The 20,973-nt window shown below is 39.3% G+C and overlaps 1 protein-coding gene across 1 annotated transcript; it reads left to right on the top strand.

Moving 5' to 3' along the window:
• The first annotated feature begins 19,439 nt into the window (after window positions 1-19,439).
• Window positions 19,440-20,417, top strand: LOC138897435 (uncharacterized). Its single transcript, XM_070183404.1, has 2 exons — window positions 19,440-20,001; window positions 20,269-20,417. Exons 1-2 carry the CDS (start codon window positions 19,440-19,442, stop codon window positions 20,415-20,417), a joined length of 711 nt encoding a protein of 236 aa, XP_070039505.1.
• Window positions 20,418-20,973: the final 556 nt, after the last annotated feature.

Genomic DNA, 20,973 nt, shown 5'->3' with positions numbered 1-20,973 from the left:
TATCAACCATAACCACAATTTCAATTATCATTTCCAGCACAGTCACCACCATGTGTGCGGCATGACGTCCGATCACGACCCGATCGGCTAGGCCGTCTCACCCGAGACATTACCTTTTTCAGTCAATCATCTCACATCATACTTCTTTCACATCCTTTCAATTCATTGGCACTAGTGGCCATAATTATAAACTCATTCTTGGCACTTGGCCGCATTTCATAATTCCAGTTTCCCCTTTTCATATTCAAACATCATTAACATTATCAACAACAATAAGGCTTCTCATTCAAGACATTAATTCACATATGAGCAATTTGGGAATCTTAGGCACATAGAGGCTTTTCATATAATTTGGCATAACAACCTTTATTTCGATCTTGACTTGAAGTCTTAACATTTTTAACACATATTCCATATTTTGAACACATCCTCAATGACAAGGTGATATGATGAAGCATTTACAATACATATTGAGCATATATCCTTCAACACAAGCACATTCGGAATAGCCAATTCTATTATGATTAATTTGGAACTTACACCAATTACATGAACACCGTGGGGTTCGATTCTAAGAAGAAGGGGGTTTAGCCATCATACCTCAATTGAGCTTCCTTTAAACTTTAAAACGTTTCGTAATTCTTAGCACTTCGATCAATTTTAGAAATATAACAAGTTTGACCAAAATTAGGAAGATGGTCATGACTCTAGCTCATTTGAGCACATTATCAAACACTAGGTGTGCATTAATATTTTTAAGGCCATTTTGTGAAAGATCCCATCATTCCCCAACCCATTCTCTACCATTTTTAGCTCACAACCTTCCCACATTCTTTGATAACACATGCATGCAAGATGAACAATTCCCACGCCCAATAATTGTCTTTCTAATTATCCCCTTTTTAGAAGATTTTCGAAATTAAGAGCTAGGGCATAGAATCTTACCTCGAAGATGAGGACTTTCTTGATAATCTTGAATCATTGAGCAAGAATTGTTGGATATTAGGTTGAAGGTTACTTCCCCATCTAAGAACTCTTTCTCACTCTAAAAATATCATAAATATGATCAAAAATGGACTACGGCATATGTTTTAATGAAATAGAGTCGGGTTTAAAAACCCCAAAAATGAAGCTCCGCAACAGGGTATGCGGTCCCATATGCAATCGCAGAATGGATATGCGGTCCGCATATCGGCCGCATAATTTGGTGCCAAAAACGGGAAAAACTCTGCCTGGGTTTGCGGTAGCTATGCGGCCCGCAGACTTGTTCTGCGGTCGCATAATGCGCCGCAGAACCTCCCTCCGCAATAATCCTAAGGCTGATTGTGCGACAAATGTGCGGCCCACGAAATGGTTGTGCGGTCGCATAATGGCCGCGAAATTGACATCAAAAATGGCCCAAGTAGCTGCTTCACTCTACGGCCATTCTGCGGCCCGCAGAGTGATTATGCAGCCGCATAATGGGCCGCAGAAATACCTATTTCTACAAAACATTTTCCTTCAACTCCCTAGCACACTGTTCAATCCAAAAAATATGAACTACTCGCCGTGAAGAATTTCTACTATTATTAACCTCTACGCCTACCCCGGCATCACTGAACCCCAATTTTTAGGAAAACTTTTGCGGGGCCTTACAGTACCGGCACCATCGCAGTACTCTTTTGTATCCTATAGAGGCTCCGTAGACATAGTGTGGGTTATATCTTAATTTTTGAAAAGTCAAACTAGAAATATTTTTTATGTATCACATGTTTTCACTTCTAAACTATGAATGTGTAATGTATTTTGGGAATTATAAATGAGGTAACTAATGGCAATGGAATTGCCATTGTTCAATGAATGGTACGTATCTTCACTTGACTCATGGGCAAGGTCGGGTAGGAGGCATCAAGTAGGTTTGCTTGACTGGGATATCTCGGTTGAGCACCGGTCGCGTACCCAAGATCGGGGTGTGACACTTAATGCACCCCAAAAGTACCTCAAACCAAAATGCTTGCTTTAAAGAGACCTTCAATGAATCTGAAACGATTCCTTTCATCTCTCCAACAATACTTCATGTCACGCCGCATCCTCGGGAGGCGCGACCGGTGCTAGCAAGCCTGTTAGATACTTTCTACCCAACTCACCCATGATCAAGAAAAGACATTATTTTATTAATTAGACAGAAGGAAGTTCATACATACAACATTAACCCGTTGCCTTAGCTTTTTCGCCTTTAAGTCTCAAAATACACGGATTCTTATAGTTTGAGTGGAACAAGTGATCAAACACAACATATACTTGTTTAACATTTTCAACACCCATATACAACCCACATAGTGTCTACGGATCCTCTAAAGATACAAAAGAGAGTAAAGACGGTGCCGACAACAAGGCCCCGACTATACCTCAGAAAGTGACCACAATATAAACAAAAGGTACAATACATGACCCCGGAATGAAATGGGGCTCAGTGAGTCCGCTGAGAAGAGGATGCAGCACTATATATGATCAACATTGTCCGCTATGTAACCACCTACATCCATTTAAAGATGCAGCGCCCCTGGCAAAAGGGATGTTAGTACCATCGAATAGCACTAGTATGTAAAGCTAAACACCATCTCAATAGAATGAATGATAATACAAGAGGAACAGTCAAAAATTCAATAAGAGATTCAAATAATATTAAAACATCAAGTTAAGGATCATATACGTTTTCAAGTCAATTTCCATATTATTAGGTTGGGTGATCTTTAGTACCGATATTCCACAATTCACAATACCTTCGTATTATTACACGGAGTCCGATCTCAACCCGATCGGCTAGGTCATCTCATTTGAGACATTACTACAAATTAGTCATAATTTCCAGCACAGTACCACCATGTGTACGGCATGGCATCCGATCATGGCCCGATCGGCTAGGCCATCTCATTTGAGACATCAACCATTTTCACAATTTCATCTACAATACCACCGTGTTCTTACATGGAGTCCGATCTCGGCCGGATTGGCTAGGCCATCTCATTTGAGACATTACCTTTTTCAGTCAATCATCTCACATCGTACATCTTTCATATACTTTCAATTCATTTGCACTAGTGATTACGATTACAAAGTCATTCTCGGCACTTGGCCGTATTTCATAGTTCCAATCCCATTTTTTTCCACATTCAAACATCATTATCATTATCCACAACAATAAGGTTTCTCATTCAAGACATTAGATTCACATATGAGCAATTTGGGAATCTTAGGCACATAGAGGCTTTTCATACAATTTGACATAACAACCTTTATTTTGATCTTGACATGAAGTCTTAACATTCCTAATACATATTCCACATTTTGAACATATTCTCAAATGGCAAGATGACATGATGAAATATTTAGAATAAACATTGAACAAACATCCTTTAACACAACCACATTAGGAATAGCCAATTCAATAATGATCAAGGACTTACTCCAATTACATGAACACCATGGGATTCGATTCTAAGAAGAAGGGGGTTTAGCCAACATACCTCAATTGAGCTTCTCAAACTCTAAAATAACCCAGAATTCTTAACAACTTTAATCTATTTTAGAAATATAACAAGTTGGACTAAAATTAGGAAGATGAACATTGGTTTAGCTCATTTGAGCATATTATCAAACACTAGGTGTGCATCAATGTTTTAAGGCCCTTTTTGTGGAAGATTCCATCATTCCCCAACCCATTCTCTATCATTTTTAGCTCACAATCTTTCCACATACTACAAGGATACATGCATGCAAGGTAAGCACTCCCATCCCCATGAATTACCTTATTAATGGCCCATTCTAGTTATATTTTGAAATTAAGAGTTTGGGTGATAGAATCTTACTTCTTAGGAAGAAGGCCTAGGTGCCTCTCTTGATAATCTTCAAGGTTTTAAGTGAGAATTGAAGAACAATTTGATGAAGATCACTTCCTTCCTCTAGGACCCTCTCTCTCACTCTAAAAATATCAAAAAATATGATCAAAATGGTCCAAGGTAGATGTTTTAACGGAATAGGGTCGGGTTTAAGAACCTCAAAAATGAAGCTCCAGAACAGGTTCTGCGGTCGCATATGCGACCGTATAATGGTTATGCGGTCTGCAAAATGACCTCGAAATTGGGGTACCAAAACTGGAAAAAAAATTGATCGGATCTGCGGTCACTATGCGGCCCGTAGACCTGTTCTGCGATCGCATAATGCACTGCAGAACGGTTCTGCGGTCGCATAGTGCACCGTAGAACCTCCCTCCGAAAAATTCCAAGGCGGGATATGCGATAAGAGTGTGGCCCGTGAAACTGTTATGCAGTCGCATAATGGCCGCGAAATTGACAACAAAAATGCCCCAAAAAACTGTCCCTCTGTGACCAGTCTACGGTCCGCAGAGCGGTTCTGCGGCCGCAGAATGGGCCACAGAAATACCTACTTCTGCCCAATATTTTCCTTTAACTCTCTAGCGCACTGTTCAATACAAAAAGTCCGAACTTATTAACCTCTACGCCTACTATGGCATCACGGAATCTGGGTTTTTAGGAAAACTTTTACGGGCCTTACACATCATAGAACCAATAATGATACAGTAATATTCCAAGTCTCTATCATAATCCACTGCAAATCTCCAATCTTTTGGCACACAACGAATCCAGTAAATTCTTGTGTACCACATTTTGGATCTTGAACCCACTAGAACCATTCTTGAGATTCACCCACTATGGTTTAGTCCCTAATGTATAGCAAAACATGCTGAATGACTAGTGCTTCGTTTTTCTCATTCTTAAGCAATCGAGTGAATCCTTTCTCCCTTGCACACTATATACATAAAAAATATCAAACCTAAGTTACTCCACCAACTTCGTGTATTAATAAACTGTAGTAAATAACACATACAACTAATTCCTTTCTTGAGTCATCCTCGATGTCGTGCTCCTCAATTTATAACTAATCAACAAGCATACATCAGTCCAGGAAGTATAACATCACAAGTCCATGTCATCCAATCGTCGATGGTGACTCCCCTACTTGGCGTTCAGCCAAAATCACATCATCCAATAACCCACAACAACTTTTCCTCCTTAACCACCATGATCCCTCTCTATTAGGTAAATTTCTCATAAGTTTATGTAGCACTAACCATAACACATTCCGGATTATCAGCCCAATGCATAGTCATCCTTGTGACGGTCGTTCCATCTTCCTCGGGCGATCCAAACTTTCTCGTAGTACATATATTCCACTAGGTAGAAGGAAATAACTCTTCATAGAGCCCTCATAAGAAATCATTCAACCTCAAGCCTTCTCATAGAGACAACCAATCTGTAAGCCACAATTCAACATCTTCTATGACCTCACCGTGTTTACAAATACTTTGTTATCAATTAACATTCCCAAGTAAACACTCATCTAAAAGCCGTAAGAATCTGTTTCATTCCACCAATAAATAACTGAAAGGTCCATCCACACATCCCAAAACTCAAGACTTTATTATACACCAGAATGATAATCAATCATCCATATTCCTTCGCATCTCAAGCATATCCTTCTCGTCACATCCAAACTCTCTAAGCGTAGCCCTTAGGCACATAATACTATTTACATAGATATATTGCCTCTCATTTTTCCACCAATCCCACCTCTAGGGACGCTACCAGACATAGAGTCCAAAATTGCATACTCACATAATTGAATCTGCCGAACCAAAGTTGCGGCCTAAACCTGGCCATAAGTCTTTTAGATTGGTCTGCCCTCATAACAAAAAAACAACTCGCACCCCATCTGCAACATCACAAGCCATCGATTTAAAACTGATATCGAGTACCCAACGTCATATATGAATCGAAGAAAATGAAACTAAAGATATAGGCTTCAAGCTGAAACAAAGTCACGTGATAAGGATGAGAAAGAACGAGAAAATTTCTAGATTCCCTGTGGCAACTTGAACATGAGAATGTACATCATCATACTGATCCACAAGAATCTACTAGAAGTTTTCTCATGACTTGTAGAACATAAGAAACTAGGTCTTTAATACCAACCTGTCACGACCTAAAATTCCAAAAGTCGTGATGGCACCTAACCTAACCTGCTAAGTAAGCCAAACAAGATATAGCACAGTTAGAATTGAAGGCCATCAAGTAAATAATATAATAAGAATGCAAAAAATCAATACAATTGTCCTTAAGAACTGGTATTGCAAGTCATGAGCCATAAAGATTAAGGTTTACAACACCGATACAAAGGAATTGCAACATTTATTTAAATATACATAAATAGAAGTATAAATCCCAAACTACCATGAACAAAATGGTAGCTTGCAACTGGGACGCTAGTACACGCAAAGCCAGACTTCATCATCCACAGCAGCTCAGCTCCAAAATCTGCACGCAAGGTGCAGAAGTGTAATATGAGTACAACTGACCCAATATACTCAACAAGTATTAAGATTTACCTTAACGATCTAGTGGTGAGGTCTAGTCAAAATATTATATAATCTGTGCAGCTCATTAGCATGTATAATAATAGAGAAATACCCAAGGAAAGGCCAAATAACATCGAATGTCAACAATAAGGTGCACAATTCAGGAATAAGGTAATAAGCATGCCTTACAAATAACCAGATCAAAGCACATACAATTGCATTAAATTTGCATATCAACACAATTTGCATAAAGTAGCTTTAATTCAAGTACTCTTGCATGATCGCAAAGGACTTACGCATGATAAAGGTCCATTATCTTAGCAATTTACAAAGAACACTTATACAAATGCTCCAACATGAGTCTAAGTGTCAATGCATGATAAAGACTCTACATGTACATCAAATATGACACTCTCTAGGTGTCTTACAATCTTCTACCAAGGCTCATGCATATGAAACAAATGCATCAATGTGCATATGTCAATGATGTGTGTGTGTGTGTGTGTGTGTGTATATATATATATATATATATATATATATATATATATATATATATGTAATTATTTCAAAAGTAAATCCTTTCAACTAAATCAATACCAATCCACAATCACTTAACATTTTACAGGCGCCTGGCATAACTGCACCTCACTGAGATCAAATCTATGTGTATGCTCTCATTGGGCCCAAAGTAACATGGGTAATCCCTGACTCTGAAGGAATGGATCCATATCCAAGCACTATTGACGTGTGCAACCCGATTCAAACATAATACTAATGTGGCATACAACCCGATCTAATAATAATAATATGCACGGACAACTCACGTGCCATAACAACTCAATCTACTCACAAGTCTTAATGTGCCCAAGTATCTCATAGTATCGAAATCATATCAACTCGCACGATATATGTCATCGTGCCCTAACTCAACTCACAACACTGTATCCATATGTAGGGATTTATGCAAGTGTGCGTAAGATAATATATGAATGGCGCACAGGGACATAAGGAGTAAATATGCGGATGTATGCTCATGAGAGCAATATATGACCAAGGCTAAATCAATTAGCTCAACATATCAAGAATGAATCATCATGTCCATATAAAGAATCATAAGCCTAGACAAGATCTATAGCATGAATAAGGATGCCCATGTATGTCACCCCGACAAATAGGAAATAGCATACAAAGTCATTTCTTAGAAAATATTCCCTCAAGCAGAGCTTAAGCAAGATATTTACCTCCTTTCGAAAAGACTCCAAATCTTTAATTACACTTTTCTTTGTTATTAGCCTCAAAATATTCCAAATCTAGTCATGAATCAACACTTAAGGAAGTCAAATAGTGTTTAGGACCTAACATAAAAAGATCCAATCTTTAATGAATTTAAAAAAAAGTCAATAAAAGTCAACCCAGACCACTTCAAATCATTTGGGTTAATGGATTTGGGTTCCATGACTCATGGGTTGTCAGGATCCGGTTTCAAATTCAAATCACGGTTCCGAGTCCATTAACCCAAAAGTCAAACCTTGGTCAACTCTTCCAACTTAACGCTTCCATTTCAAACATCTTGGGACCAAAATCACTCACACTAGAAAGTCATAAAATATAAAAAGAACCTAAGCGAAGTCTTAAATCATAGAACGAGATGCTAGAACTCCAAATAACTGGTTGGGTCATTACATAAAGCCTCTTCCTCTTAGTACCACGCCATAATAATCTCCTAGTTGTTGATTTCCTGAAGAAGACAAAATGTGGATACATTAATACTAGACAATTTAGTTGTTCGGTTATTTGAAGTACAAACAAAGCATTATTAAAAAGTGAGGGTAAAAGTAGTGTATTTTCCAAACACAAAGACGGTGTCAATGATACTATTCCTGCACTAGTTACTGGAGAAGATGCATCATTAGCATTAGATACATGTGAACGATGCGGTAAACTTGTAGATCGCAAATTTGACTGATCAAAAGTTATATGATCAGTAGTGCCTGAATTAATTATCCACTCAGAGTATGCGAGATCAGTATTTACTAAAGCATGTCTAATAGTATCGGAAGAACTAGAATCATTGGAGGAGTCATTTGGTGCAGTTGATACCAAGGTTGGTATAACTGCAGTTGATTAACGAGAGGAAGGTGATATCATCACAATAGCTTTGTCCTTCTCTTTTGTTACCATCCTTTCGATTACGTCAATCACGCACTACACCAAAAGAGGCTTTTAGTGGCAATACATTTTGCTTTTAGCGGCAATATTTATTGCCACTAAAACATTTACCAGCAATTGATTAAATGCCATTGCATCCAAAGTCGCTAAAGCCTCTAGTGGCATTTGTGTCAAATGCTGGTAAAGATCCATATTATTGCCGCTAAAACTAATAACTTTTAGTGGCATTTATTTTGAGGCAATAATAATAGCCACTAAAGATGCCTTAAAAATGTGCTATCCAACATATATTTTGCGGGTTTTGTTATTGCCAGTAAGAATATAATAATTGCCAGTAAAGGATATGTTTAGTGGTAATTATTATGACAACTAAAATTGACCATAAATTTACCTTAATCCACATATTTTACCAAGTACTATTTTATAATACCAAAAACAAAAATTACAAGAACAATGTCTTACTACAAGAATTATCAAACTCAAACATGTCATTCATTTAAAACAAAAACTATCAAATTCAATACTCCAATTCATATAACAACTTGTAAAAGATGAAGTATCTTAATGTGCAAGACAAGTAAACATCGGGTTGTAGACCAAGTCCCTCATTCACAATGTGATATACTTGATCTTCTGCTCCCCTTATTGACAATGTGATGTTCTTGATAGCTATCTTTGCGTGACCTTGAGCCAAATATTCTTGTTTAAGTTCCTGCATTTCACTATCAAACAATAAGAATTTCTTGCAGGTAAAATGCATATCAAATGAGTGTCGAGCTGCTCTACTTGTTGAGAATAAAAATGTGAAAGAGTTAATGACTAGTAATATAATCTTATACTAGCAAATTGCATCACTCAGCTGGAAAGTATTGTCCACGAGACTGACCTTAATTGCTGATGCTAATACATGTTATGTAAGAAACTGCCTTAACTTTGTTAACTAACATTGAAGATTTTGTAAGGAAGATTTTGGAGAAAATTATGTGCATATAGGCTGCACATAATTTTGGAGAACTAAAAGTGAAAATAATCACCAAATTTGATAAGCTAGCTCAATAACCTGCATTACCAATGCACTACAAAATATCACCTATGGTGCTTTTCATTTTTAATTTTAATTTTTGATAAGCCGCGGAGCTTATATACTGTTTTCATATAATTCTAAAATTTGATCAGATATGCATGGATGAATCCGCAAATTGGAGGAAATGAGAAAATTTCATCAATTTGGCAGAGAAAACAATGAAACAAACAGTAGATCTAGAGAAACCTCAGCAATTAACGACACATTACCGCAAGATACTGAAGATTAAGAATCAAAAATAAGAAGGCTGACAATTAAGTGATATCATTATCTCAATGACGCAAAGTATCATTACACATGCTAGGTTAAACATTGACATACATGAGAGTAACCAAATTGAGTGAGGAGAAGAGCGAAATATAGAATGCATGTACCTGCGGCATTACTATAAAGGAAGAGGACAAACGAGAGAGATAGATCTACAAAACCAAACAGGAGAGAGAGAGAGAGAGAGAGAGAGAGAGAGACAGAGAGAGAAGAGAGACAGCAGAGAAATTACTCAGTAATGGCGGTCGGTGATGTTGAGAGTGAGATTCGGCGGCAGCGACAGATGAGGAAAAGAGGTCTGCTATACTCAGTGTGGGTGAATACATCGAGGAAGAGGGAAAATTTTTGCAAGGAAATTTTATGGAGGGAGAACAGATTGAAAATTACTAACTTTTAATAATGATTTCTAATATGGCTAGTCCGATTTGGGCTCAAAGAGGTTTTTATTGCCATAGCCATATCTGAAGTAGTATCACTATTGATCATAGTGTTCCTTCTTTGTTCCTCACTTCTCACCGGGCACTCTTTAGGTTGGAAAAAGCATTTGCACGAAGTATATCACTTCAAGTGCGATCATACATGTCATCTAGGCCAGCCAAAAAACTATAAACCCATTCTTCATTAATTTCCTTTATCCGAGCGAGCACAAGATCAGGTTGTGAAAACTAGATAGCTTTGCGGTAATCCAGTTCTTGTCATATTGCGTGCAAATTAGCGTAATATCTAGAGACTAATTCACCTTCCTATTTCATGTGCATAACTCGACGGGAGAGGTCATGATAATAGATCTATCAGCCCCTTGGCAGTATGTTTGAGATACAATATCCCAAATACTTTTCGCAATTGGCAAAGGAACAAATAGACTCATAATACCGGGTTCTATGGAACCGGCAAGCCACCCTTTGACAATGGCATTCTCCATACTCCACTTTTCATATGTAGTATCATCCACAGTTGGTTCTTGGATTTTTTCAGTTAAGTAACCCAATTTTCCTCCCCTTGCAACAGGTCTGAAGGACTTGTGACCAAAGAGAATAGTTTATACCATTGAGTTTTATACCATATGGTATCGCAACAGGTTCTGGTGCAAGGCTCATGTTGTGAGGCTCATAAGAATACAATACTGATATGAGGAAGGATTGAATATTTTGTCTCGAATATACATAAACATATTACAAGTCCTAAACTACCATGAAAAAATGTGATAGCTTGTATCTCGAACATTGGTACATCTTCAATTCTAGCCTTCGTCATCCACAACAGCTCAACTCCAAAATCTGCACGCAAGGTTCAGAAGTATAGTATGAGTACAACTGACCTCATGTAGTCAGTATGTTATTCACTGACCTTAGTGAAATAGCGACGAGGTTTTCATTCAAAGATACTCACTTTATAGATAACATGTGAAGCTCAATAGCATGTATAATAACAGAGAACTATCCAAGGAATGGCCAAATAACATTAGATGTTAACAATAAGGTGCAGAAATCATGAAGAAGATTATAAGCATGCCTTTCAAATAACCAGATCAAAGCATGTACAAATGCACCAAATCCGCATATCAACACAATTTGCATCAAATATCCTTAATTCAAATTCTTATACATGATCACCAAGGATTATGCATTATAATCGACTATTATCTCACCAATTAACATAAATCTAAGAGTCAAGGCATGATAAAGACTCTATGTAAAGATCAAATCTGACACTCTCCAAGTGTCCAATAATCCACCAACAAGTCAGATGCATGTGAAGGATGTATGAATGTGCATATATCAATAATATGTATGAATGTTTCTACAGGAGTCGAGGATCTAAATGCATTCTCAAGGCTCAACATTCCATTATTATCCGGTACACATACATGTACCAACACAAGTCTCAATCTCTCAGCACAAACCATGCAAATCCATGTGCCTGGTACAAATCCATGTACCCAGTACAAATCCATGTACGTACGGTCTCAAGGCCCAATGTAGCATGGGTGATCAGCTGATCTAGAGATACAAATCCAAATCCAAGCATGTAATAGTTGTATGGCTAAATCATGTAACATATAGTCAATATCACTCGCACGAACAAGTTACGTGTCATAAACATACCACTCAAACCAACAAATCAAGTGCCATAACCATACCACTTGCACAGACAACTCACATGCCATAACTATATCACCTACACTGATAACTCACGTTCCATAATAATACCAATATCACAATAACCGCATGACATAGACCTTGTTCTATAATAATCATAACTGCACTGACAACTCACGTGCCATAACCTTAGTCTGTCTAAGAGAATCATGTGCAAGAACTATGAATATGAATAAGAGATAAGCATATATATATAATGCACATGGACAAAGAAATAACCATGCATGGGTATATGCATGTGTACAAGAGATGATCTCTAGGTAGGTGGTATGCCTATGTGTAACATATGCCCACAGTCCCAACATGTAATCCATCATCCAAATAATCGTCATTTCCAAATAAGCATTAAAATCCCAATCATAGTCTGTAACATGAATAAGGAAGCCCAACTAATCATATTAATAGTTTAAGATATGTCGCAAGAATAATATGTGCGGGTGTGTGTTCATAAAAAAAAATGTGACTACGGCTAAGTCAAGTACATTGACAATCTTAAGGATACCTCATCATGCCCAAAATAAGGTATCCTTAACCTAGACATTATCTCTAGCATGGTTTATTGTGCTCACATAGCCATTTAATTGAGTATAACATAGAACAAGTAGAACACACTACCAAATAAAGGAAAAAGTAGTCTAGAATCTACCCCGAGCATAAATAACCATGGCACATGCATATACGCTCATCACCTTGTATATACATCACCCCTGCATGGAGCAAACAATATCATTTATTAGGAAAGATTCTCTCAAACCAATGCTAGGTAGGACACTTACCTTATCTGACTAGTCATCAACCCAATATCATGTCTAAACCTCCAATCACGCAAATCTAAGTCAAAACTCATCCAAGAAAGTCAAACAATGCTATAGCAAGTAATCCTAATCAATAATTCTTTGATCTTTGAAGAATTTCCAAAACGTTAACAAAATTCAATCCGGGCCCATGTGCCCGAGATCCGAAACTAATACTAAATCTGGATGACCCATAACCTATGAGCCCAAATGTTTGATTTGATTTCAAATTCGAATCTAATTCGGTACTAAAATTATCAAAATACACTCTCTTAAGTTGGAGGCAATAACCCAAAATTTCACTTTAAATTCCATGTTTTATGTTTAGAAATCCAAGGGAAATGATGATATATAATCAAAATCAAGTAGAAATTATTTATCCTTAGAATCTGGGTGAAATTCATCACCAAAATTACCTTTTCCCGATCTCCAAAACTCAAAATAGTGAAAAATGAGAAATTCTTCAAAGTTTGGACATAAAATACCCCTGACAACCTATTACTCTTTGCAATCGCGGCCAAATCCACACAATCGCGATGCATAAAGTTCCACAACCTCCAGCCCTTCTATGCAAACACGACCAAGCAAACGCGATTGTAAAGGCCAACTGGCCTTTCCTCTATGTGAACGCGAGCATTCTTACACGAATGTGAAAGCCAACTAATCCAGTCTCCTCTCTTTTACGTGATTGCATGGTCCACTTCGCGACTGTGATCCACAACTCATCTACAATTTGTGATCATGACCTCTCTTCTGTGATCTCTTAACATTCCTTCTCCATGATTGCGAGACAACCCTCGGCGATCGTGATTCACTGCAATGCACTAGAAAAAAAGTTATTCCAACGTTGTCCAAAATGGTTCTAAACAACCCCAAAACTCGACCGAGACCCTCGGGAGCCCATCCAAACATACGAACTAGTCCATATACCTTCCACAAACTTATCAAAAGTCTCAAAACACGAATAACAATATCAAAACAAAGAATCGTATTAAACCACAATCTTTAAACTTTCTTAAGTTCAACATTCCAATCTTCGACTAGAAGTGCCCAATCAACCCTGAGTTGTATGAGCACTGAACCAAGCATACGTACAATTCCAAAATCATCATACGAACTTATTGGAACCTTCAAGTCACCAATTCATAGTCATTGACACAAAAGTGAAACCTTGGTGAACTCTTCCAGTATAAAGCTTCCAAATTAGAAACTACTCTTCCAAACTAGCTCCGAACCCCTCGGAAATCAAAATCAACCATATTCGCAAGTCAAAATGCATCATATGAAACTACTCAAGGTTTCAAATCACAGAACAAATGCTTGAACTCAAAATAACTAATCAGTTTGTTATATTCTCCCCCACTTAAATATATGTTTGTCCTAAAATTTGCCGAGAGTCATTCTCAAGCCTTCAAATGACTGCATAAACTCATCATACGCATACCCGTGGAGGATTTTGTGTCACCTCAATCTTTATAAATCTATTAACATAATCCTGACTGAAGATTCTTCCTTAAACCTTAGCCTATAAGCCTTTGAACATTTCAATATCTAGAAGTCCCTCTAAGATCCGATTCATTTATATATTAACCGTATCCATCTCAACAAAATGTATCAAGTTAAAAATGTACTTCAAAGATATAACCACATGATGTACCCCTGTCACGACCCAAAATCACAATAGGTTGTGATGGCACCTAACCCGCTTGTTAGGCAAGCCAACACATATAACAACAAATTAAACATGATATTAAGCTATTTAATAGTTAATTGATAAGACTCAAACAGAATAAACTCTTAGAATAGTTATACACATCTAAAGAATTTCCCAAAGAACTAGTGTCACGAGTCAATGAACAACTAAGAATAAATACAAGATTGAGTTATAAAATAAAGAACTGTCTTAAGGAAAGAACAATAGACAAAAAAATAATAAAAGAAGACTCCATAATCTACGAATCGAGTCACAATGCATCTCACCAAGAGTCTTCACCAATCCACTAGGACTTCTCTCAAGCCACGCTAATGATTTAACTCAAACATGTACAAAATGTGCAGAAGTATAGTGTGAGTAGGAAACCATGGTACTCAGTAAGTGTCAAGTCTAGAATCAAAGAAGTAGAGGTGAGGGGTAGAGAGAGGCACTTGCTAACAGTCTATTAAGGAAGTGGAAATATAATTAGAACATATGATAAGACATGATATCATCAATCAAGTTCAAAAGTAGAAGCACAATAAATCTAGCATTTAGTCATGCTTTTCAGACAAAGAGATAGAATATATAATATCAGCTATCTCAATTTATTACACAATCGTAATATGAGTCACTCAACGATCATATAGAAGCTATTGCATGAGTCTAGGATGAAAATGCATGCTCATGATCAACTATCAATACCTCATAGCACAAATCCATATGCTCGATACCGGCCAACTGTCCAAATTGAGTACTAATCTGGGTGCCTGCGCTCACAGGGCCGAGTCACGGACATTGATACTGAGGCACCAACACCTAGTCTATGCTGGTTGTGAATGAATTTATGGAGGTCTTTCTTGATGAGCTTCCCGGAGTTACTCCAGATAGGGGAATTGATTTCGGGATCAATATTATTCCACGTAAGTAGCCTATATCAATTCCACCCTACAAAATGGCTCTGGTAGAATGGAAGGAATTGAAAGAGTAGTTGAAGGACTTGTTAGAGAAGGGTTTCATCTGACCAAGTGTGTCGCCTTGTGGCACACTGGTTATCTTTGTAAGGAAGAAATATGGGTTACTGAGGATGTGCATTGACTATCGGCAGGTCAACAAGGTCACAATCAAGAATAAGTACCTATTGTCAATGATATATGACTTGTTTGGTAAGTTATAAGGTGCTAAGTACTTAACCACGATTGACTTGAGGTTGGGGTATCACCAATTGAAGATAAGAGAGAAGACTATTCTGAAAATAACTTTTAGGACATAGGCACTTTAAGCTCCTTGTAATGTCTTTTGGGTTGATGAATGCTCTAGCAACTTTCATGGATCATATGAATTGAGTCTTCAAGCCTTTCCTCGACTCATTTTTGGTAGTGTTCATTGACGATATCCTTGCCTATTCATGAAGTAGAGAGGACGATGTTGATCATCTCAAGACGATTTTGCAAACTATGGATCAACACAAGTTGTATGCAAAGTTTTTGAAATGTGAGTTTTGGATCGAGTTTGTCACTTTCTTGGGTCATGTGATCTCTAACGAGGGAATCAAGGTTGATCCTCAAAATATAACACCATTGAAGATTTGACCTTACCCATAATCTGACAGAAATGCGCAGTTTCTTGGTCTTAGTTGGGTATTATAGAAGGTTCGTTGAGGGGTTTACTTCCTGTAAGGCCCCGTAAAATTTTTCATAAAAACCCGATTTCCATAATGCCAAAGTAGGCGTTGGGGAGTGAAGGAAAATGTTGGGCAGAAGTATGCATTTCTGCAGCCCTATCTACGGCCGCAGAACAACTCTGCGGACCGCAGACTGGTCGCAGAGTGGGGCAGATTTCTAGGGCATTTTTGATGCCCAATTTCGCGGCCATTATGCGACCGCATAACCGTTTTGCGGGCCTCATTCTTGTCGCATATCCCGCCTTGGGATTTTTTGGAGAGAGGTTCTGCAGTGCACTATGCGACCGCAGAACCGTTCTGCGGTGCATTATGCGACCACAGAACATATCTGTGGTCCGCATAATGACCGCAGACCAGGATAGTTTTTTCCAGTTTTGGCACCTAGTTTCGCGGTCATTTCGCGGACCGCATAACCATTATGCGGTCGCATATGCGACCGCAGAACCCGTTCTGGAGCTTCATTTTTGGGGTTCTTAAACCCTACCCATTTTTGTTAAAACACACCCCATAGACCATTTTGAGAACATTTCTGATATTTTAGAGTGAGAGGGAGAGTTCTTAGAATGGGGGAGCAATCTTTAACCATTATCCATCAATTCTTATTCAATCGTTGAGGATTAACGAAGGAAGTCTTCACCCTAAAGGTAAGAATCTATCTCCTAGCTCTCAATTTCAAAATTTTGTAAAAATGGGGTAATTAGAGAGGCAATTATCGGGTGGGGGGTTGTTGTCTTGAATGCATATATCCTTGAAGTATGCGGGAAGATTATGAGCTAAAAATGGTAGAGGGTGGGTTGGGAAATGATGGAATCTTCCGAAAAAGAGCCTTAGAACCTTAATGCACACCTAGTGTTTCCTAAAATACTCAAATGAGCTAAAACCATGATCATCTTCCTAATTTTTGGTTCAACTTGTCATATTTCTAAAATAGATTGAAGTTGCTAAGAATTCCGGATCATTTTAGAGTTGAGAAGCTCAATTGAGGTATGTTGGCTAAACCCCCTTCTTCTTAGAATTGAATCCCACGGTGTTCATGTAATTGGAGTAAGTCCTTGATCATTATTGAATTGGCTTTTCCTAATGTGGTTGTGTTGAAGGATGTTTGTTCAATGTTTATTCTAAAGGCTTCATCATGTCATCTTTCCATTTGAGAATATGTTCAAAAATGTGGAATATGTGTTAGGAATGTTAAAACTTCATGTCAAGACCGAAATAAAGGTTGTTATGCCAGATTGTGTGAAAGGCCTCTATGTGCCGAAGACTTCCTAAATTGCTCATATGTGAATTAATGTCTTGAATGAGAAGCCCTATTGATGTTAATAATGATATTCGAACGTGGAAAAGGGGACTGGAACTATGAAATATGGCCAAGTGCCAATAATGACTTTGTAATTTTTAAGAAGTACGATGTGAGATGATTGACTGAAGAAGGTAATGTCTTAAATGAGATGGCCAAGCCGATCGGGCTGAGATCGGACTCCGTGTAAGAACACGGTGGTATTGTGGATGAAATTGTGGTAATGTCTCAAATGAGATGGTCTAGCCGATCGGGCCGTGATCGGTTGCCATGCTGCACACATGGTGGTACTATGCTGGAAATTATAATGCAATTATGGTAATGTACAAAAGAGATAGCCTAGCCGATCGGGCCGTGATCAGATGCCATGCCGCACACATGGTGGTACTGTGTTGGAAATTATAATGAAATTATGGTAATGTCTCAAATGAGACGACCTAGCCGATCGGGTCGAGGATACTCCGTGTAAGATTACGGAGGTATTGTGAATTGTGGAATATCGCTACTAAAGATCACCCAACCTAATAATATGGAAATTGACTTAAAAACGCATATGATCCTTAACTTGTTGTTTTAATATTATTTGAAGCCCTTATTGAATTCTTGACTGTTCCTCTTGTATTATTATTCATTATATTGAGTTGTTAGCTTTACATACTTGTGCTATTCGACGGTACTAACGTCCCTTTTACCGGGGGCGCTGCATCCTTAAATGGATGCAGGTGGTTACATAGCAGACAGTGTTGATCACAGATAGTGCTGCATCCTATTCTTAGCGGACTCGCTGAGCCCCATTTCATTCTGGGGTCATGTATTGTACCTTTTGTTTATATTGTCGTCACTTTTGAGGTATAGACGGGGCCTTGTTGCCGGAACCATCTTGACCCTCTTTTGTATCTTTAGAGGCTCCGTAGACGCTATGTGGGTTGTACATGGGTACTAGAAAGGTCAAACGGATTATGTTGTATTTTGGATTTTTGTTCCATTAAATCACAAAATGTATGCCTTTTTGAAACTTAACAGGAAGTAGCAAAAATGGAATGGTTTGGTAATGTCTATGCATATGGTCCTTCTACTCCTTAGTAAATAAAAAACATTCCTTCTCTTATCATGAATGAGTTGGGTAGAAAGTATCTAACAGGCTTGCTCGGCCGGGTTCACTCGGTTGAGCACCGGTCGCGCCTTCTGAGGTTAGGGCATGACAAACTTGGTATTATAGCCTAAGGTTTTAAAGTGTCCTAGGATATCTTGGAGCCGTGTCTAGTAGAGTCCTTCTTATCGGTGTGTTGTCGACCACATCTATAAGTTGAAGGCTACTTGGACATTTAGGAATAATACCCTTCTTTGATATTCTGGATCGTGCGATGAAACTAATTGTGCAACTGCTCCTCTTCTAACTCGTACATTCCTTTAGCTTTCAAGATATGGTACCTAAGAAGAGAGCAAGAATTGGCCAAGGAGCCAATGCCGCCTTGGGGTGGAAGTTGACCCTTTACTTGGAGAAGCGGGTGAATACTCGAGGGGTGAGGATAATCCCCTGACTGCTACACTACCTGATTTCACTACACATGTTCAGGCCAGACCAATTCTTGCACCTACTAAGGGTGCAGCGGTTCTTCCAACCGATATTTCGATTCCACCTCCAGCCCCAACTTCCGGTTCTGGTATTTCTGATGGGGATCTTAGGGGAGTTATTCAGATGCTAACACAGATAGTGGCTTCTCAAGCCTAGAGATCAAGGGGATTCTAGTAGTTCCAGAGTGAATAGGTTTCTTCAGTTGGATCCTCCGGTGTTCACGGGTGCTAATCCCGATGAGGACCCACAGGACTTCATTGATGAGATGTATAAGACTCTCCGGGTTATGCGCGCTACTGAGATGGAGGGAATGGAGTTGGCCGCCTGCCGCCTGAAAGGGGTGGCATATTCTTGGTTTGAGCTGTGGGAGGACTCTCGGGAGGATGGGGGCCCTGCAAAGAGATGGAGTGAGTTTGCGAATGCCTTTATAGACCATTTCTTGCCTGTCGAGACTAGGGCAGCCCGTGCCGTAGAGTTTGAGAATCTTAAGCAAGGGAGTAGGAGTGTGTGGGAGTATCACATGGAGTTCGCGTGCCTATCAAAATATGCTATTCACATGTTGCCTACTATGGAGGCTAGAGTGCGTCGGTTTGTGCAGAGCCTTAGCCCCTTGGTTATCAATGAGGCCACTATAGCTGCCTTGAATTCAGACATGAACTATGGGAAGATGGTAGCATTTGCTCAATCTACAGAGGATTGCAAGTTGAAGAATAGAAGGGAGCGAGAAGGTACCAGCAAGGCCCGGTCCGCGGGCAACTTTGGGGAGTCATTTGGTGGGGGAAGATCAGCTTTCAGGAGAGGGTCATCAAGGCCAACCCAGTCTCATCCTCAGTCTTCAGCTAGTGCACCGCCAGCGGGGCACAGTCAGCAGCAGGGGAGTCGCTTCAGGCCCAATCAAGGCAGCAGGGGACCCCACCATCAGGGCCGATCAGGAGGGAGATTCCCGCCGCAGCGGAGGCCCCCATGCCCCAGGTATGGGAAGATGCACTCGGGGATCTGCTACATGGACTTACCTATATGTTACGGGTATGGATTGAGGGTTTATATTCAGAGGGAGTGTCGTTCATCCCGCCAGGATGCGGGCAGGGGCACAGCACAACTATCCAGTTCTGCAGCTGCTACATCTTCAGCACCCCCTCCAGCTCGAGGCCCTCCGGCACTAGCAGGGCGCGGTGCAACTAGGGGTGGTGCACAGAGTTCAAGAGGAACCAGCTGTTTCTATGCTATGAGTGGTCTCCAGAGTGCAGAGGCCTTTCCAGATGTCGTCACAAGTATATAGACTGTCCAAACTCATGATGTATATGCTCTTATTGATCCCGGTTCCACCTTGTCGTATGTTACCCCTTTTGTTGCTATGGAATTTGGGATAGAACCGGAATAGCTTCCTAAGCCGTTCTTTGTATCTACTCCGGTTGGCGAATCTATTATGGCCGCATGGGTTTATAGAAGTTGTGTTGTCACGGTGCGTGGTCGGGACACCGTGGCTGATATCATTGAACTGGGGATGGTTGATTTTGATGTAATTATGGGAATGGATTGGCTTTATTCATGTTTTGATAAGCTCGACTACCGAACTAGAACTGTGAGGTTTGAATTTCCTAATGAGCCAGATGTTGAGTGGAAGGGGGATAATGTGGTGCCGAAGGGTAGGTTTATTTCTTACCTTAAGGCCACGAAGATGATTAACAAGGGGTGTATCTATCGTTTGGCCTGGGTTACGGACACTGACGCTGAGGCGCCTACCCTCGAGTCTGTGCCAGTTGTGAATGAATTTCCATACGTCTTTCTTGATGAGCTCCCTGGGATTCTGCCAAACAGGGAGATTGATTTTGGGA

This window comes from Nicotiana tomentosiformis, chromosome 8 (genome assembly GCF_000390325.3).
Source record: "Nicotiana tomentosiformis chromosome 8, ASM39032v3, whole genome shotgun sequence".
NCBI lineage: Eukaryota > Viridiplantae > Streptophyta > Magnoliopsida > Solanales > Solanaceae > Nicotiana > Nicotiana tomentosiformis.
Note: the sequence above shows the minus strand (reverse complement) of the source record. Positions and strands in the feature narration are given on the sequence as shown.

What these genes read in the sequence shown, in the direction of transcription:
- LOC138897435 (XM_070183404.1), top strand. Translation starts at nt 19,440, where the DNA reads ATGGAGGGAATGGAGTTGGCCGCCTGCCGCCTGAAAGGGGTGGCATAT. An exon ending in TGCACCGCCAGCGGGGCACA is followed by an intron (nt 20,002 to 20,268) that starts GTCAGCAGCAGG and finishes CTACATCTTCAG; the next exon opens with CACCCCCTCCAGCTCGAGGC.